This window comes from Coffea arabica, chromosome 5c (genome assembly GCF_036785885.1).
Source record: "Coffea arabica cultivar ET-39 chromosome 5c, Coffea Arabica ET-39 HiFi, whole genome shotgun sequence".
Classification (NCBI taxonomy): Eukaryota; Viridiplantae; Streptophyta; class Magnoliopsida; order Gentianales; family Rubiaceae; genus Coffea; species Coffea arabica.
In genome coordinates this window covers 48,853,625-48,874,131 of record NC_092319.1, presented here as the reverse complement: position 1 = coordinate 48,874,131, position 20,507 = coordinate 48,853,625, and the positions used below count along the sequence as shown (strand labels likewise).

Here is a 20,507-nt window from a genome sequence, read left to right as displayed (position 1 = left end):
TTTATTTCAAAATTAGGGGTATTAGTTTAATGCAATTCACTTTGTTGCGCAAGTTAGTTGATAATTAGCTTGTGCTATTTAGTATCTGATTAGATTAAGTAGTTTTGTGGTTTAATTAGTTAAATTAGGAACTCTCACTCTTTTGTAATTAATTAATTTTAAGAGGTCGATTAAATGAACTTAGATTTATTGTCGAGGCATGTATTGAGTTTTGATTATGATAGCTATTTAGTGGGGATAATTTAAGTATTTGAAATAATTGCTACATTTAATACATTAAATGCATAAACATAATGTAATTAGCATAAAATCATTTTAAAATAGGGTTTTTAATATTAGTAAGATATTTGATTAGAATGGTTATTTAATTGACCCAATATGAAATGTAGGTGCATGATAGACTTAGCAAAAGGTAAAATTTTTATAACTAAATGTAGTAATTAAGGTGGTTAATTAGGTTGACTTTGTTATTTTTTAAATGATACGTTTATTTGTTATAAATGGTTGAATTATTTAATTATAATGCATTTTTTGTTGTTATTTGTTATATTACTGGTTATTATTTGTTACAATTATGGACTCATAATTATTTATTTATTTGTTATAAATTATACATATTTGATTCGATCAATTAATTGGCTGGCAGTACATTGGCTGGCAGTAATCCCTTCGAAACTAGGTACTCAGCGGCTAACCTACCAGCTTCCAAAAAAATGTCACCACCACCCTTTTGTGGCGGAGGAGGAGGAGGAGGAGGCTGTGACCGGTGGAACTGTCTCGACTGCCCACGTCCAAACCCACCCCGAATATATCCCCTATACTCAGAATTGTAACCTCCATGACCTCTCATTGAACTCTCAGGCGAAATCCTGGAGGTAGTGGCCACCCCACCCATCACCACTGCGTTAGCCCTGTATCCATTTCCCGGACTACGATTCCTTGCATGCATATTTGGACTCAATTGTCCGCAAATATCTGTCTACTCGTCCAAAGTAAGACCAGTTAATCAGTCCAGCAACTACCTTCAAAGGATAAAGTAAATAAATCAATATCAACTTCTAGTCACAAATGTCCCCCTGCCAGAAGGGTTGGAAAGAAAAACGCTTTCTGAAGAATTACGCTATAACTAAGTCTTGAATAATACTCTAATTTATCGCATGACTCAGTCAATTAAGTAAAAATGGTAAAGATTGAATCTTTAACAGTCCCCTGAAGTCAAACTTGAAGATCAAGATCAGAGAGTCAAAGAATCAAGTTCGAGCTGAACAGATCTGGTAGACTGGGGAATCAACAAGAGTTAACGCAGTAGCAGCATCGGTGGCGATGGTTGTTACCTCTTTGAGTGAAGCAAATGGTTGGGAAAAGTTGGTTGTTTTCTTTGTAAGTTGAGTTTCCAAAGCTGAGGATGAATATTTAGGGTTTGTCAGATCCTGAGTTCACATCCCCAAATCTCATTTCAATCCGACCTTTATCATCACAAACGTTTCAACACAATCAATCGATCAATAATATGACAAAGATGCAGAAAACAAAAACCAGACATGTATGCGTGCCTATATATATTGGGGAATTTTTTTTGTACAGTTCAATCTCAGTGAATTCGCCACGCCCGGTTGTCCTGGGCCAGAAACTTTGATTAGGTTAACTGTGCCAGAGACGCTTGTAATTTAAATTTGCGTGGAATATAGAGATTAGAGAAGATAAATAAATATATATAAAGTTTCGAAAAGGCGTGATTCGATCATGTGGGGATTTTTTTTTAGGTGGAGATATATAATAATTAATTGTCTCCTACACTGCTCCTATGGCAAGTGTATTGGGTGCTTATTTTTAGAAATAAATTTGATTTTTCTTTATCATTGTGCTTACCTTTCTTCCCTTTCTTTTTTTTTTTTTGTTCATTTTTGGCTTTACTTTTTTAGGAGGGTAAAGGCCTCTCTATATAAACCTCGTCCAATAGTATAAACCTGTTTGGATTGTAAATTATTTGGGATATTTTTACTGTAACACTTTTTGTGATGTGATGTATGTGAGATAAAAAGATATTGGGAAGATAAAAAAGTGTATTGGAAATTGTAAAGATGATGTAAGCAAATAAAATTGGGGAAATATGAAGCAATCCAAACAAATAATTTTAGTGTCAACTAATACGATCTTGACGTAATCTTAAATTTTGCATCAATTTTGAATAAAATTTATATTTATATCTGAGTTGTTCGCGTCTGTACAGAATTTTAGGTGCATTTATATAATTAGACAAAACTGGAACTAAAGAGACCTTATTTCTGATTTGAGATTGGATAATTAAGGGTGTGGTTCCATAAAATTGTTGTATTTCTTATATTATTTATTGCATAAGCATGCAATATTATAATATTAGTGAAAATTTGATGCAAATAAATAAAAATATTTTATGGGTACTCATACAACAATTAATGATAGTTGTGTTTTGTTCTTTTTGTTCTTTTGGCTTGTCAATGTATGGTTCCCTATATTTTGCACTATAAGTGATGATGTTTTACAATTATTGTTATTTTTTGGTTACGCACCTCATGGTTTTCACACATCTAAAAGCTCCAACACTATTGCTAAAATTTTAAGAATTATTATGATGAGATAAAGTATATAGGGGTCTGTCTGAAACTTGAGTTTTTTGGAGTTTGTCTAAAATTTTACTGTTGTGCACGGTAGAAATTTTTGAAAAAATTTTATAGAAGATTTTGGAATGTGAAAAATTTTGTAGAAGCTTTTGTAAGGTGAAAAACTTTTTTTCGTTTTCTTTTTTTCTTTCTTTTTCTTTTTCTCTTTCTCTTTCTTTTTCTTTTTCTTTCTTTCCTTTTTCTTTTTCTTTCCTCTTCTCTTCTTCTTCTTCCTGCCCCCTCCCCCTTCCCCGTTACCTCTCCTTTGCCTCCCACTTCCAGCACCTTCGCCAGTACCACCTCTGTTTTTTTTTTTTTTTTGCTTTTCTCCTCTCCCCCTCTCTCTCTCCCTCCCCCGCCACCCCCAAACTTTTCCACTATTCCTTTTCTCTTCCCTCTGCCCACCACCCCCCTCTCCCCCTTTCCCTCTCCTTCTCCTCCCCTCTATTCCTCGCACTCCGACGCCCGGTAAAGGGCGGTAACTGTGCATTTTTTTTTTTTTTGCTTTTTCTCTCCCTTCTTCCCCTCTCCCTCCTCCGCCACCCTCCCCCCTCTCAGCTCTGCGATCTGGAACTAGATCGGGACCAGATCGTAGCCCCCTCTCCCTTTGTAATTTGGTTGCGCCACCAGATCGCACCTAGCAGGAAGGGGAGGGAGAGGGGAAGAGGGGAGGGGAGGAGAGGGGGTGAGGGTGAGGAATTTAAATTTTTTTTTTGAGATTATCGGTGCCGGAATAGGTGATCGGCACCGGAAAACGTGGTGGCTAGTGTGGTGGGTTGGGTAAGGGAGGAATATAAGTTTTTGAAAAATTTTTTGTGTATAGATTTTTGAAGTGTGTAGATAAAAAATTTTGGGAAGTTTTTTGGAGTTCCTGTAATAAAAATTGTTAAAAAACTAGTAGCTAAAAAACTTGGTAAAAAACTATGGTGCCAAACAGGCCCTAAGTTTTCGCCTTATACCAAAAAAAATTTATGCTATATACCTACTTCTATACTTCTCATTTTGGTTTTACTCCAATGAATGTAAGTATATTGAAATAAGATGAAATCGAAAGGATCAAATTACTGAACTCTTTTTTTTTTCCTTTTACAAAAATTACATTATATAAGTATCCAATCCCAAAGTATCTCGCCATTTTACGAACCACTTAAATAAGTTTAGTGACTGTTTGATAACATAAAAAAGTGTTGAAACTAAATTCATTCAGACATTCAGATGTTTTGGGTGTTTGATAAGTAAAAATTTTTCTGTTGAACTTATTAAGTGGTGCTGAATTTGTATGTATTTTTTTCAACGCAAGAATCATAACTGAATGCTTAATTCAACAAAAATCAAAAGATTTACTTCAACTACTTTATCTTATATACCAAATATATCATTATTTGTTAATTACATTTAAAATCCTTATATAATTAAATAACCAAATATTCTCTATCCAAAATTCTTATCTAATTAAATAATCTGACATTCTCTATTTAATGGATTTCTACTTCTATTTTCTCCCTATTTAATGACTTTTTTTTACAATTTCTCCATACTCCTCACATCTGTCTACTGCTTATCTTTTTCCATCTTTATACTCTTTCATAATTTTGTCATTTTTTTCCTCCCAGTTTTTTTTATTGCTACCGTACTTACCGATCTCAAATTCATTATTTCCAATTGATTATTTGTTGTTTTGCGTTAATATTTTTCCACTGAAGTAATTAAATTTCTATATAATTTGGTGTGAATTTAAAACTTGTTTATTGTAGCTTCCTTTTGCTTATATTTGGACTTTTCTTATCAAACTCTGATTTAAAAATATATTTGCACCAATATTTGGACTATTCCATAATATATTTCTTCTTTTATAGTACTTTGATTTAAAAATAAATATTATTATTTTCATACCTAACAATTTTAATCTAATTAAATTATAGGTTCTATTTCTTTTTTGGATTAAAAGATAGAAGGGTAAAATTGTACAATTTAACTTATTAAACATTAAGTTATAAATATTTATCATACAGTATAAATATGTTCAGCATTAAGATTCAGATATTCATATATTTATTTTCAGTACTTAATATTCAATAAATTAATTATTTTAATATTCAGAATTCAGATTCAATTTTATCAAACGGAGCCTTATTTACCGTGACAAATCCGGCTAATTGATCCGAATATTGGTGTATAAAAAAAAACTCAGACACTTGTGGGTCTGACAGGTTGGACGTATAAATCTATGGGTGCCGGGCACCAAAAAATTTTTTTTTTTTTAAAGTTGACACATGGGTGCCGGGCTGTGTGACAAAACTGTGCATAGCTGGCTGCCGGGCACTCTCTGCCCGGCAGCCAGTGAAATTATTTTAAAAAAAAAATTCGGCCAGTACGCTAGATTATTAAATGTGTCATTAAATTCGGTACTTCAAGTACTACTTGTTGAGCTTTGATTCAAATTATGTCAAACATTTTACAATTGTTATCAAAACTGAGTTTTGGGACAAAGTGGTGTATTTTGGACATGTAATGGACCAAGTTATTATTTTAAGAGTAAGAGACGTAAAAAGGTACAAAACAAATAAAGGTATTATGATTGTTATAATCAGAATTTTAATCATAATACCTGATTATAACCGAATTCGGCCAGTAGTTGTTATAATTTGTCACTTTATGTTAGTGAATTGTTGATAAATATTTTATGTTATTGTTATAATATGTTATTAATTAAATATTTAATTTATTGTTGAAGCAATTGTAAACAGATAATGTAATTTACGTATGTTTGCTAATATTAGTTAGTGAAGCACGGTACACGCTTAGTTGAATTAGTTTAGTGATTGAATTAGTTTAAGTCGATTAATTAGTTGTTTAAATTTGTTTAATAAATGTATTTAAAGTGATTGATTAAATGAATGTAAATCTATAATAAATGCAGTACATAAAATTGGAATCATTAGCATAGTTTAATATCGAAATTAGTATTATTGGTTCAATGCAATTCACTTTATTATGCAAGTTAGTTGATAATTAGTCCACGGTATTTAGTATATGATTAGTTTAATTAGTTTTGTGATTTAATTAGATTAATTAGTTGCTTTTTAATTAGTTGAATGAATTAAATTTAATAGGTTCGATTAAATGAATTTAGATGTATTTGTCGAGGCATGTATTGAGTTTTGCTTATGATAGCTATTTAGTGGGGATAATTTAAGTATTTGAAATAATTGCTACATTTAATACATTAAATGCATAAATATAATGTAATTAGGTTAGCTTTATTTCAAAATTAGGGGTATTAGTTTAATGCAATTCACTTTGTTGCGCAAGTTAGTTGATAATTAGCTTGTGCTATTTAGTATCTGATTAGATTAAGTAGTTTTGTGGTTTAATTAGTTAAATTAGGAACTCTCACTCTTTTGTAATTAATTAATTTTAAGAGGTCGATTAAATGAACTTAGATTTATTTGTCGAGGCATGTATTGAGTTTTGATTATGATAGCTATTTAGTGGGGATAATTTAAGTATTTGAAATAATTGCTACATTTAATACATTAAATGCATAAATATAATGTAATTAGGTTAGCTTTATTTCAAAATTAGGGGTATTAGTTTAATGCAATTCACTTTGTTGCGCAAGTTAGTTGATAATTAGCTTGTGCTATTTAGTATCTGATTAGATTAAGTAGTTTTGTGGTTTAATTAGTTAAATTAGGAACTCTCACTCTTTTGTAATTAATTAATTTTAAGAGGTCGATTAAATGAACTTAGATTTATTTGTCGAGGCATGTATTGAGTTTTGATTATGATAGCTATTTAGTGGGGATAATTTAAGTATTTGAAATAATTGCTACATTTAATACATTAAATGCATAAACATAATGTAATTAGCATAAAATCATTTTAAAATAGGGTTTTTAATATTAGTAAGATATTTGATTAGAATGGTTATTTAATTGACCCAATATGAAATGTAGGTGCATGATAGACTTAGCAAAAGGTAAAATTTTTATAACTAAATGTAGTAATTAAGGTGGTTAATTAGGTTGACTTTGTTATTTTTTAAATGATACGTTTATTTGTTATAAATGGTTGAATTATTTAATTATAATGCATTTTTTGTTGTTATTTGTTATATTACTGGTTATTATTTGTTACAATTATGGACTCATAATTATTTATTTATTTGTTATAAATTATACATATTTGATTCGATCAATTAATTGATTATTCAAATAAGCTTATCAATGCGATTTTACAATGTTATCAACACTCGTCCGTAATAGGTATAACATGTCAAGTGATAATTGCCTGGTGATACAATTATATTGGGGAGGAAAAATTATATACAAAAAGGGATCAATTTCATATGATCCTCCTATACCGAAAGATGCCTTGTTCCTGACAGAGGTGGTGGGTCATGATGAATTGGTAGACAGAATATACACTAGTATGGGTTTAGATCGGAACAGCTATAAGATTAGTTTGATATATCGGAGTTGTCTCCAAAATGGCAAGTTTGGTGCAATGCCTTTGGTAAATGACAATGGAGTTGCTGGTCTGTACTACTTACAATCTGGTAGTAGACTTGCAACCGAAATATATGTGGAGGTCGAGAAGCTATTGGGTTTAGAAGAACATGGTACCGATGGTTTACAAATTATAAGTGGTAATCTTGAGCGAGGCGGTAGCAGTTCCGAACATATATCTTTATTCCAGCCAGTTGGCCATTTTGAAAGTCAAATGACCCAACTAGCTGGAGCAGATGTCGACCAAAGGCATAGAGGGCGAAGAAGGGGGCATAGACAACTACTTGAAATGCCCAAAAAAATAACTGCTTACATATTATTCAATCGACTTAACGCTATATAGTTACTTATATTATAATAGAATATTTAATTAACTATTTAAATTTACCAAATATAAGTATTGAACATTAGATAATGAATAAATTTTTAAGAGGACTTTTATTGTAATTTTCAAATATATACTATTTTTCATATATACATAATCAGCTTTTTTCCAGTGCCCAATATACTTCTCTGTGCGTCTCCACATTTGCATTGCTCCTGCTTATTGTGCGCAGAAAAGTGAACTTTCCACTATACAAATGTAACCTATGTTTAATTCTTCTCTCCGCTTTAATTCCGTGGATGTTTTTAGGGTTTTAGGGTTTAGGTTTTAGAAATGCATTCTTCTTTAGGGTTTAGGGTTTAGGGTTCCTTCTTTAAGGTTACATTATTTTGTACTTCTACGTTGTGTATAGTCTAGGGTTTAGGGTTTAGGGTTTAGGGTTTAGGGTTCAGGGTTTAGGGTTTACGGTTTACGGTTTAGGCTTTTAGGGTTTAGGGTTTAGGGTTTAGGGTTTTAGGGTTTAGGTTTCAGAAATGCATTCTTCTTAGGGTTTTAGGGTTTAGGGTTTAGGGTTCAGGGTTCAGGGTTTAGGGTTCAGGGTTTTGGGTTTACGGTTTAGGGTTTAGGCTTTTAGGGTTTTGGGTTTTGGGTTTAGGGTTTTAGGGTTTAGGTTTCAGAAATGCATTCTTCTTTAGGGTTTGGGGTTTAGGGTTTAGGTTTCAGAAAATATTTATTTGTTAAAATTTATCATTTGTTTGTCATTTGTTTTATCATTTAATTTGTTTTAACAGATGATGAAACGTGCATCATATATAAAAGAAAATTTAGTGAAATAGAAAATTTTAGTTTGCGTATATAGTAACTTTAGTTGTAAATAGTATTAGGTATTATAATCGGTTATAATCAGGTATTATGATTAAAATAACAAATAAAGGTGATTACCAATATAAAGAACTCACATTAATTTTTAAAAAACTTCTTGCCATTTCTTCTTGTCTTTCTTGCATATTAAATCAAATATTTGAATCATACAATTTGTTTATCTTACATTTATTTTTTCATCTTACATTTATGTTTATCTTACAGTGATTTTTTATTGCATAATTTCAAATAATTATAAAATCTTTATTTCAATTAAAACTTAATAGACAACTACTTCAAATGCCAAAAAAAATAACTGCTTATATATTATTCAATCGACTTAACGATATATAGTTACTTATAATATAATAGAATATTTAATTAATTATTTTAATTTACCAAATATAAGTATTGAACATTAAATAATGAATAAATTTTTAAACGGCCTTTTATTATAATTTTAATATACATAATATTTTTCATCCATGCATAATTTGATTTTTTGAGTGTCCAATATACTTCTTTATGCATCTCCACATCTGCTTTGCTTCTGCTTATTGTGCGCAGGACGAGTGTTGATAACATTGTAAAATCGCATTGATAAGCTTATTTGAATAATCAATTAATTGATCGAATCAAATATGTATAATTTATAACAAATAAATAAATAATTATGAGTCCATAATTGTAACAAATAATAACCAGTAATATAACAAATAACAACAAAAAATGCATTATAATTAAATAATTCAACCATTTATAACAAATAAACGTATCATTTAAAAAATAACAAAGTCAACCTAATTAACCACCTTAATTACTACATTTAGTTATAAAAATTTTACCTTTTGCTAAGTCTATCATGCACCTACATTTCATATTGGGTCAATTAAATAACCATTCTAATCAAATATCTTACTAATATTAAAAACCCTATTTTAAAATGATTTTATGCTAATTACATTATGTTTATGCATTTAATGTATTAAATGTAGCAATTATTTCAAATACTTAAATTATCCCCACTAAATAGCTATCATAATCAAAACTCAATACATGCCTCGACAATAAATCTAAGTTCATTTAATCGACCTCTTAAAATTAATTAATTACAAAAGAGTGAGAGTTCCTAATTTAACTAATTAAACCACAAAACTACTTAATCTAATCAGATACTAAATAGCACAAGCTAATTATCAACTAACTTGCGCAACAAAGTGAATTGCATTAAACTAATACCCCTAATTTTGAAATAAAGCTAACCTAATTACATTATATTTATGCATTTAATGTATTAAATGTAGCAATTATTTCAAATACTTAAATTATCCCCACTAAATAGCTATCATAAGCAAAACTCAATACATGCCTCGACAAATACATCTAAATTCATTTAATCGAACCTATTAAATTTAATTCATTCAACTAATTAAAAAGCAACTAATTAATCTAATTAAATCACAAAACTAATTAAACTAATCATATACTAAATACCGTGGACTAATTATCAACTAACTTGCATAATAAAGTGAATTGCATTGAACCAATAATACTAATTTCGATATTAAACTATGCTAATGATTCCAATTTTATGTACTGCATTTATTATAGATTTACATTCATTTAATCAATCACTTTAAATACATTTATTAAACAAATTTAAACAACTAATTAATCGACTTAAACTAATTCAATCACTAAACTAATTCAACTAAGCGTGTACCGTGCTTCACTAACTAATATTAGCAAACATACGTAAATTACATTATCTGTTTACAATTGCTTCAACAATAAATTAAATATTTAATTAATAACATATTATAACAATAACATAAAATATTTATCAACAATTCACTAACATAAAGTGACAAATTATAACAACTACTGGCCGAATTCGGTTATAATCAGGTATTATGATTAAAATTCTGATTATAACAATCATAATACCTTTATTTGTTTTGTACCTTTTTACGTCTCTTACTCTTAAAATAATAATTTGGTCCATTACATGTCCAAAATACACCACTTTGTCCCAAAACTCAGTTTTGATAACAATTGTAAAATGTTTGACATAATTTGAATCAAAGCTCAACAAGTAGTACTTGAAGTACCGAATTTAATGACACATTTAATAATCTAGCGTACTGGCCGAATTTTTTTTTTTAAAATAATTTCACTGGCTGCCGGGCAGAGAGTGCCCGGCAGCCAACTATGCACAGTTTTGTCACACAGCCCGGCACCCATGTGTCAACTTTAAAAAAAAAAAAATTTGTGCCCGGCAGCCAACTATGCACAGTTTTGTCACACAGCCCGGCACCCATGTGTCAACTTTAAAAAAAAAAAAATTTTTTGGTGCCCGGCACCCATAGATTTATACGTCCAACCTGTCAGACCCACAAGTGTCTGAGTTTTTTTTTATACACCAATATTCGGATCAATTAGCCGGATTTGTCACGGTAAATAAGGCTCCGTTTGATAAAATTGAATCTGAATTCTGAATATTAAAATAATTAATTTATTGAATATTAAGTACTGAAAATAAATATATGAATATCTGAATCTTAATGCTGAACATATTTATACTGTATGATAAATATTTATAACTTAATGTTTAATAAGTTAAATTGTACAATTTTACCCTTCTATCTTTTAATCCAAAAAAGAAATAGAACCTATAATTTAATTAGATTAAAATTGTTAGGTATGAAAATAATAATATTTATTTTTAAATCAAAGTACTATAAAAGAAGAAATATATTATGGAATAGTCCAAATATTGGTGCAAATATATTTTTAAATCAGAGTTTGATAAGAAAAGTCCAAATATAAGCAAAAGGAAGCTACAATAAACAAGTTTTAAATTCACACCAAATTATATAGAAATTTAATTACTTCAGTGGAAAAATATTAACGCAAAACAACAAATAATCAATTGGAAATAATGAATTTGAGATCGGTAAGTACGGTAGCAATAAAAAAAACTGGGAGGAAAAAAATGACAAAATTATGAAAGAGTATAAAGATGGAAAAAGATAAGCAGTAGACAGATGTGAGGAGTATGGAGAAATTGTAAAAAAAAGTCATTAAATAGGGAGAAAATAGAAGTAGAAATCCATTAAATAGAGAATGTCAGATTATTTAATTAGATAAGAATTTTGGATAGAGAATATTTGGTTATTTAATTATATAAGGATTTTAAATGTAATTAACAAATAATGATATATTTGGTATATAAGATAAAGTAGTTGAAGTAAATCTTTTGATTTTTGTTGAATTAAGCATTCAGTTATGATTCTTGCGTTGAAAAAAATACATACAAATTCAGCACCACTTAATAAGTTCAACAGAAAAATTTTTACTTATCAAACACCCAAAACATCTGAATGTCTGAATGAATTTAGTTTCAACACTTTTTTATGTTATCAAACAGTCACTAAACTTATTTAAGTGGTTCGTAAAATGGCGAGATACTTTGGGATTGGATACTTATATAATGTAATTTTTGTAAAAGGAAAAAAAAAAGAGTTCAGTAATTTGATCCTTTCGATTTCATCTTATTTCAATATACTTACATTCATTGGAGTAAAACCAAAATGAGAAGTATAGAAGTAGGTATATAGCATAAATTTTTTTTGGTATAAGGCGAAAACTTAGGGCCTGTTTGGCACCATAGTTTTTTACCAAGTTTTTTAGCTACTAGTTTTTTAACAATTTTTATTACAGGAACTCCAAAAAACTTCCCAAAATTTTTTATCTACACACTTCAAAAATCTATACACAAAAAATTTTTCAAAAACTTATATTCCTCCCTTACCCAACCCACCACACTAGCCACCACGTTTTCCGGTGCCGATCACCTATTCCGGCACCGATAATCTCAAAAAAAAAATTTAAATTCCTCACCCTCACCCCCTCTCCTCCCCTCCCCTCTTCCCCTCTCCCTCCCCTTCCTGCTAGGTGCGATCTGGTGGCGCAACCAAATTACAAAGGGGGAGGGGGCTACGATCTGGTCCCGATCTAGTTCCAGATCGCAGAGCTGAAAGGGGGGAGGGTGGCGGAGGAGGGAGAGGGGAAGAAGGGAGAGAAAAAGCAAAAAAAAAAAAAATGCACAGTTACCGCCCTTTACCGGGCGTCGGAGTGCGAGGAATAGAGGGGAGGAGAAGGAGAGGGAAAGGGGGAGAGGGGGGTGGTGGGCAGAGGGAAGAGAAAAGGAATAGTGGAAAAGTTTGGGGGTGGCGGGGGAGGGAGAGAGAGAGGGGGAGAGGAGAAAAGCAAAAAAAAAAAAAAAACAGAGGTGGTACTGGCGAAGGTGCTGGAAGTGGGAGGCAAAGGAGAGGTAACGGGGAAGGGGGAGGGGGCAGGAAGAAGAAGAAGAGAAGAGGAAAGAAAAAGAAAAAGGAAAGAAAGAAAAAGAAAAAGAAAGAGAAAGAGAAAAAGAAAAAGAAAGAAAAAAAGAAAACGAAAAAAAGTTTTTCACCTTACAAAAGCTTCTACAAAATTTTTCACATTCCAAAATCTTCTATAAAATTTTTTCAAAAATTTCTACCGTGCACAACAGTAAAATTTTAGACAAACTCCAAAAAACTCAAGTTTCAGACAGACCCCTATATACTTTATCTCATCATAATAATTCTTAAAATTTTAGCAATAGTGTTGGAGCTTTTAGATGTGTGAAAACCATGAGGTGCGTAACCAAAAAATAACAATAATTGTAAAACATCATCACTTATAGTGCAAAATATAGGGAACCATACATTGACAAGCCAAAAGAACAAAAAGAACAAAACACAACTATCATTAATTGTTGTATGAGTACCCATAAAATATTTTTATTTATTTGCATCAAATTTTCACTAATATTATAATATTGCATGCTTATGCAATAAATAATATAAGAAATACAACAATTTTATGGAACCACACCCTTAATTATCCAATCTCAAATCAGAAATAAGGTCTCTTTAGTTCCAGTTTTGTCTAATTATATAAATGCACCTAAAATTCTGTACAGACGCGAACAACTCAGATATAAATATAAATTTTATTCAAAATTGATGCAAAATTTAAGATTACGTCAAGATCGTATTAGTTGACACTAAAATTATTTGTTTGGATTGCTTCATATTTCCCCAATTTTATTTGCTTACATCATCTTTACAATTTCCAATACACTTTTTTATCTTCCCAATATCTTTTTATCTCACATACATCACATCACAAAAAGTGTTACAGTAAAAATATCCCAAATAATTTACAATCCAAACAGGTTTATACTATTGGACGAGGTTTATATAGAGAGGCCTTTACCCTCCTAAAAAAGTAAAGCCAAAAATGAACAAAAAAAAAAAAAGAAAGGGAAGAAAGGTAAGCACAATGATAAAGAAAAATCAAATTTATTTCTAAAAATAAGCACCCAATACACTTGCCATAGGAGCAGTGTAGGAGACAATTAATTATTATATATCTCCACCTAAAAAAAAATCCCCACATGATCGAATCACGCCTTTTCGAAACTTTATATATATTTATTTATCTTCTCTAATCTCTATATTCCACGCAAATTTAAATTACAAGCGTCTCTGGCACAGTTAACCTAATCAAAGTTTCTGGCCCAGGACAACCGGGCGTGGCGAATTCACTGAGATTGAACTGTACAAAAAAAATTCCCCAATATATATAGGCACGCATACATGTCTGGTTTTTGTTTTCTGCATCTTTGTCATATTATTGATCGATTGATTGTGTTGAAACGTTTGTGATGATAAAGGTCGGATTGAAATGAGATTTGGGGATGTGAACTCAGGATCTGACAAACCCTAAATATTCATCCTCAGCTTTGGAAACTCAACTTACAAAGAAAACAACCAACTTTTCCCAACCATTTGCTTCACTCAAAGAGGTAACAACCATCGCCACCGATGCTGCTACTGCGTTAACTCTTGTTGATTCCCCAGTCTACCAGATCTGTTCAGCTCGAACTTGATTCTTTGACTCTCTGATCTTGATCTTCAAGTTTGACTTCAGGGGACTGTTAAAGATTCAATCTTTACCATTTTTACTTAATTGACTGAGTCATGCGATAAATTAGAGTATTATTCAAGACTTAGTTATAGCGTAATTCTTCAGAAAGCGTTTTTCTTTCCAACCCTTCTGGCAGGGGGACATTTGTGACTAGAAGTTGATATTGATTTATTTACTTTATCCTTTGAAGGTAGTTGCTGGACTGATTAACTGGTCTTACTTTGGACGAGTAGACAGATATTTGCGGACAATTGAGTCCAAATATGCATGCAAGGAATCGTAGTCCGGGAAATGGATACAGGGCTAACGCAGTGGTGATGGGTGGGGTGGCCACTACCTCCAGGATTTCGCCTGAGAGTTCAATGAGAGGTCATGGAGGTTACAATTCTGAGTATAGGGGATATATTCGGGGTGGGTTTGGACGTGGGCAGTCGAGACAGTTCCACCGGTCACAGCCTCCTCCTCCTCCTCCTCCGCCACAAAAGGGTGGTGGTGACATTTTTTTGGAAGCTGGTAGGTTAGCCGCTGAGTACCTAGTTTCGAAGGGATTACTGCCAGCCAATGTACTGTCCGGGAAATCGCATAATGGTAGTTTGAAGAACCAGGTTTGGGCGCAAGAGGGAGATGCTGAGCAGCTTTCTTTGGAGGGTCGCACGTCGGCTCTCTCACGTTTGGGAGGCCCTGGTCCTGACTCGGGGCCTGGTCGGAGACGGTATATGGAGGAGTACAACTCAAGAAACATTCTGAGAGGAAGGAGAAAAAATGGATCCTTCAAAAACTATGGCTCTGACTGGAGCCGAGATGTTGGAAGAAGCGGATCATGGTCTGAGAGGTCTAGGGCTTCTGTGGATGGGGAGGATGACTGTGATGTCCTCTCAAGACATCGGGAAGAGCAGCAGATCAGTAATGACGATGACAGTGTGTCGCAGAATTCCATTCCCGTACTAGCCCCAGAAAATGATGTTACTGGCGCCAAAGAAAGTAACAGTGTTGGTAATACGCAGTCTGCCTCAGAAAAATACGAGCCAAGAGATGATGCAAAAGCAAGTGCTGTTACCAGCACAAAAGATCTCCCATTGAAGACCAGTGAGGAACCTATAGAGAAGGACGACACAAAAGTATCCAATGCAGAGGCAGAAGATGTTAAGGATGATCAAATGGGGCTACAAAACGCTAAGGACGACATGGCAATTGCGGCTTCTTTGGGGGAGGGGGCCCCTTCGAGTGAGAAGAATGGTGATTTACTAAAGCTTAGCCATTTTGCTAAAGTTCCTACCAGACCTCGTTCTTCGATGGTAGTTAGAGTTGCAAAGGTTGATCCTGGTCCTATGATTGTGGATGAGAGCCCTAATGAGGGTAAACCTTTTAAAAAAGATACGGATGATTTAAATGTTGATGATCTGTCTGGAGATGGCTCATCAAATCATACATATGATTCAAATGCACTCAACTTGGATAATTTGACAGTGCCAGCTCCTGGAGATAAATTGGGCACATCATATTCTCCAGTCCAAGGAGGCTGCACGGCATCTGTATCTTACCTAGATAGACCTTCAATAAAAGAGCATGAGGAACCTGATTTTGGAGGGATCAACAGAGTGATGATGGAGCGTGGTGAAAAGCGAGCACTAGACGATAGCAACTCCAGTATGGGAAGTAAAAAGCCCAGAGAATTGGCTTCTTTTGAAGATGCTGAATCTGATGGCGGCATAAGCACATTGGACCCATTGGATAATCAACAGACTTCAGAAGAACCAATGACCTCAGAAGGTCAGGCAGTAACTCTGCCCTCTGATGAGAAGAGGTTGTTAGGCATTTCTTTGTATCCTAAAGGTGATATAGGACCAAGCATGGACTATGCAGAAGAGAAGCAGCTATTTCCGGGTTCATTCAAAACTTGCGACCTCAATCTTATGGAAGCTTCTGATGCTAATGAGAATCATGATAATAATCCAGTTCTCATCTTCCCATCTGACACAGAAAAGGGGAAACAAGCTATTCCTGTTGATATTGATTTGTCCATGAGCAACAATCCTAGGGGATCTAATAGATATGGTAAATGCATTGTTGATGGCAAAGACATTGAAGTGATAGATTTAGAAAATGATTCAGCGCAAGAAGACAAGGACTCAAATAATTCAGAGAGAAGGTAAGCTTCTTTCATCTGTATGTTTCCTATTGTTGTACTAATTTTTTTTTAGCTTTTTTCTTTTGACTATTCTTTGATTGGGTTTTTGTGGTTTCGATGTTTGATCAATTTATGCTTTGTGTGTTGTATATGCTTTCTGCATCTGATATTGTTCATATGTTCTAGCTAAATGGAATTACTCTTCTAAGCTTCATTGTTTAATTATACAGAACCGAAAATGTGTACTCTGGCCTGGCTGGATTTTCCAACAATTCTGTCAATGCAAATGATATCCCTGATGTCCAGGATGGTTATGGACTCATGATATCGGAGTTGCTGGGAAATGATATTCCAAATTGTTCCTCTGTACCAGCTGACATGAATTCTCTGCACAATGACATGGGCCTTCATAATGGAGAGGTATCAGAGTGAACCACTTCTGATATTTGCTTGGATGAGTTAGAGATGATATTATGCATATCATTGGCTCTGAGCATGATGGACGCATAAATAAGAACTTTATTTGACTGTCTTCTTTTTTTCCCCCATCTTCAATTCTCTGCATTGATTACCATTGACATTTTGACAAATGGCATGATTGTTGCTGATTGTTTCAGGGGATTCTTGGTGACGATGATTCTATTTATATGTCCCTCGGAGAAATACCAATAAGTATGTTGGAACTTTAGTTTGTTATTCCATTTTAATGAGGCTTGTAGTTGGTTAATCTAGTTTAGATGGCATGTTACAATTCGTATTTAAATACATGCTAATGTGCCTTGACCTCAATATAAAACATTATGTGTAGATAGAACTTGTTCTGGAAGAGAAGTGTTCCAGTGTGATATGCAAGGACCATTTTAGCCAGTGTCTTTTTGTGTAGTATAGGCTCTGTCTATAACAAGGGAGTGGTTAAATGTCAAGAATAGTGTGCATCCTCTTTTATCATTCCCATGAGAAGTCTGTTTGAAAAATATGTGAAAAAATAGTTTACCCTGATGACTTTTAAGAAACGTGGTATTTATAACAGTGTACTTTGTGTGTGCTTTCTTTCATCTTTCTGTTTATAATTGGTTCACTTCCCTCAGGTGTCTTTGTTGTGATTCTTCTTTTTGGATTTAGTTACCATTGAAATAAAATTAAATCATGGCTAGCTATAATATCTCATTGGTCAGATGAAGCGGTCACAGGTGCCAGGAAAAGGTGCACGAAACACTTTCACTGTTTCGGTCTACTATTAGCTCAGTTCTCTATTCTGACAATACCCAGAAACCAACGTGGTGATAGATTTTGTTGTTGCTTTTGGCTTTGTGCTCCTGCCTGTTACAAGCAAGCAACTGATTTCCATTTGGTTGTCACTTACGTGTCTTTGAGCATGTCACAGTCATGGCTTTCTAGCTTGCATGACTTTGAAGAGTACACTCTCCCAGAGTTTAATATAGAAAAAACAGTAATTGAATTTCCAAGTGCTTGTTAAAATGTTTCTCTTGTTCTGATTCTGTGAAAGAAACTCCATCATTATCCGATTTGAAGCATTTCATAATCGTGGCCTACTATTCAATATTGAGCCATAGAGTAATCAAGTTTACATTCAATTTCCTTGGAGACGAGACTACTGATGCTCTTTGTCTTGATATGCACACTCTCTAAGCCTAGTAAAATGGTTTTCTTGTAGGCTTTTTGAGGGTCTGGGAGCAGCCGTCACAGGAATATGGGAAACCATTTTGAGCTATTGTGTTCTGCTGTTGGTTGAATGTTTAATGACATTGTTGCTGGTGTGCTGGGTCTCAATTGTTTAGGATGTAGAAAAAATAATTTAATTCTAGTTTTATTGTAGTGAATACAAGTCTTTTAACATTATCTTGTTGTAATATCATATGTCATGTAGTATCTACAAATTTGTCCCCCCCTTTTTTTTACTGCATTCTTCAATTTTCTTGTTGTACTGGAAAGTCAGAGCTCCCTGGCTGGCAGTGGTGGGGAAACCACCTTATGAAATAGAGCAAGTGCTAAGAGGCCTTGAACCTAAACAATGATCTTCTGTAGCGGCTCATGAGTTGCATTTCTTTGGATGCCGTGGCTGTAAGTATTTCCCACTTGCTGCTTTGGAGTTATTAGTTACAGGTTTTGAGAGATTTGCAGAGATATATTGCACCTACAACGAACGAAAATCATGTAGTATATGTCTATTCTGTGCATTGAGCGTCCTAGCTGGGTTTTTAGGATGGTAATCTAACGGGGTCAGTGCCATATACTGCCGACCATGGCAATTGGGTAGGGTCCTAAAGGGGATTTAGTTGGATTATAAAATATCTTACTTTGGAACTTGGGACATGAATTCTAGGTATTTTGCAGTTGTGGATCTTTTGCTGCTGCAAAAAGTTACAATAATAATTATCATCCAGCGTAAAATGTCTTTCAGGAACTCTTTTTCCGAGAAAATAATTCCATGTGTCTGGTTTACTTGTGGCTTGGAAAGAATTCTTCTAAAATCAACAAGCCCGTCCTCCTCATTTTCCGCCTTCCCAGTCTTTACTTTCTGTTGCCAGAACGCAGACGACAAGCAATCCCTCACCACAATCTGGAGGGGATGTGAAAAAGGAAGAGGCAGGCAACAAACTTGGGCCAAAGAATCCTCTCGTTTCAGTTTAAAAAAAAACTTGGGCCAAAGACCCGCCATTATTTCACCCATGCTCATATCTCCCATGGAAACCACGCCTTTCTGGAGCTCCATAGACCCAATTGAACTAACGAGTGTGAAATTGTCCATTTTGGAAAAAGTATAGCAACACCATCTGTAATGCTGAAATTGTCATACTTTACAGCTCACGACAACCACCACCACTTCATGTCCCATTCCACAAACACTACTATGAAGTCCATCTTCTTATCTCTTAAATTAAACTACTGTAAATCTAAATGGAGGGCTTAAAGATTCCAAGATTCAATTTTAACAATCAAATGTAAATCTTCACACATGAAAACCATGGGGGAATTTGAGACAAGGAGATCAAAGATTCAAAAAGGAAATTGAAAAATACATCTAAAAAAAGGAATTTAAGGTCGTTGAATCTGCACTGGAAAGGGAAGGAAGAGCGAATTTGCCAATGAAATTTTGGGCTTCTTTAATCTTAAAACTTATTAATTACATTGGTCAATTCTGGAGCTTCTTTGATTGTAGTCTTAGAGCCCGTTTGTTTGGATTGTAAGTTTTTGCCCGGAATATCCTCTTAACACAGTTTTGTAACTGCATTTTCTATTTTACACTAGGGGAGGAATGCCCGCGCATCGCGCGGGGTTTTTGATGCCTGTGGTTGAAGAATGTTTTTTGGTTGGACAAATAATAATACATTGCGAGAATAGTACGTTGCGATAAATAATTAGAAGCAGGTATGATTATAAGACAAACAACATAAGAGTCTTCCAATATTAGAATCAGGAAGTTCCCGAACACAAATAATTAGATGTAGCAAGTTTCCAAAGATGTACGAACACATATTTATGAAATTGTTTCAGATAAAAACTACGAGATAGATAGCAGAGTATGTTAAATAAGACATCATGTATGTCTACTTATTTAGTGATACGAATAGTAGTAAACTAATGTAGATGTTGTAATAGACAGCAGTCAGAAGCGTTGCTTCTTAGTGGTTTCTTCATTTTGGTCCTAACTTCAGCATCTACATGATGAGTGTAGAGCATACATAATCGAGGGCTCTCCGCAACTTCCTGCTTCAACTACTCTGACTACTGAAGTTTGGTGCTTTTTCTTATTGGAGTAGCTACTCTTGGTGCTTTTGGATTAAGGAAGCAAGTAAGCTGAAGGAGTTCTGTGGTGAAGGACTACGCGCTGCTAATGTCCACACGCTGCTAATGTCCACATTCGATCGGTCTTTAAGTGAGCAAGTCATTAACTTACTAATAGAAGGTGATTAAGGACAAGCTGTAGCAGAATGAAGAAACCATGGGACTAAAATGAAGCAGAGGCCAAGTGAAAGCCTCATCAAATTCCAAATTAAGTT

The 20,507-nt window shown here is 33.5% G+C and overlaps 1 protein-coding gene and 1 long non-coding RNA gene across 4 annotated transcripts; one reads left to right on the top strand and one right to left on the bottom strand.

Annotated features, from left to right (window-relative positions):
* Positions 1–920: 920 nt before the first annotated feature.
* Positions 921–1,813, bottom strand: LOC140007901 (uncharacterized). The gene is made up of 2 exons (XR_011815351.1): positions 1,335–1,813; positions 921–1,022 (listed from the first exon to the last, which is right to left on the bottom strand). It is a non-coding gene; the product is annotated as an uncharacterized lncRNA (long non-coding RNA).
* Positions 1,814–13,885: 12,072 nt separating this feature from the next.
* LOC140007899 (uncharacterized protein At4g26450-like) lies at positions 13,886–18,390 on the top strand. 3 transcript variants are annotated; one of them, XM_072051556.1, is made up of 5 exons: positions 13,886–14,235; positions 14,548–16,506; positions 16,716–16,905; positions 17,103–17,157; positions 18,161–18,390. In XM_072051556.1, the coding sequence occupies exons 2-5, from the start codon at positions 14,621–14,623 to the stop codon at positions 18,211–18,213; spliced, it is 2,184 nt and encodes a 727-aa protein (XP_071907657.1). In that variant the 5' UTR covers positions 13,886–14,235; positions 14,548–14,620; the 3' UTR covers positions 18,214–18,390. The 3 variants fall into 3 exon arrangements, with proteins under 3 accessions (XP_071907657.1, XP_071907658.1, XP_071907659.1); XM_072051557.1 differs by having other exon boundaries at positions 13,896–14,235; positions 14,552–16,506; XM_072051558.1 differs by lacking the exon at positions 17,103–17,157 and having other exon boundaries at positions 13,916–14,235.
* Positions 18,391–20,507: the final 2,117 nt, after the last annotated feature.

Coding starts and splice junctions, on each gene's coding strand:
- LOC140007899 (XM_072051556.1), top strand. CDS start 14,621: ATGCATGCAAGGAATCGTAGTCCGGGAAATGGATACAGGGCTAACGCA. Junction 16,507..16,715: donor TCAAATAATTCAGAGAGAAG/GTAAGCTTCTTT, acceptor TTAATTATACAG/AACCGAAAATGTGTACTCTG. Junction 17,158..18,160: donor CCTCGGAGAAATACCAATAA/GTATGTTGGAAC, acceptor GTTTTCTTGTAG/GCTTTTTGAGGGTCTGGGAG.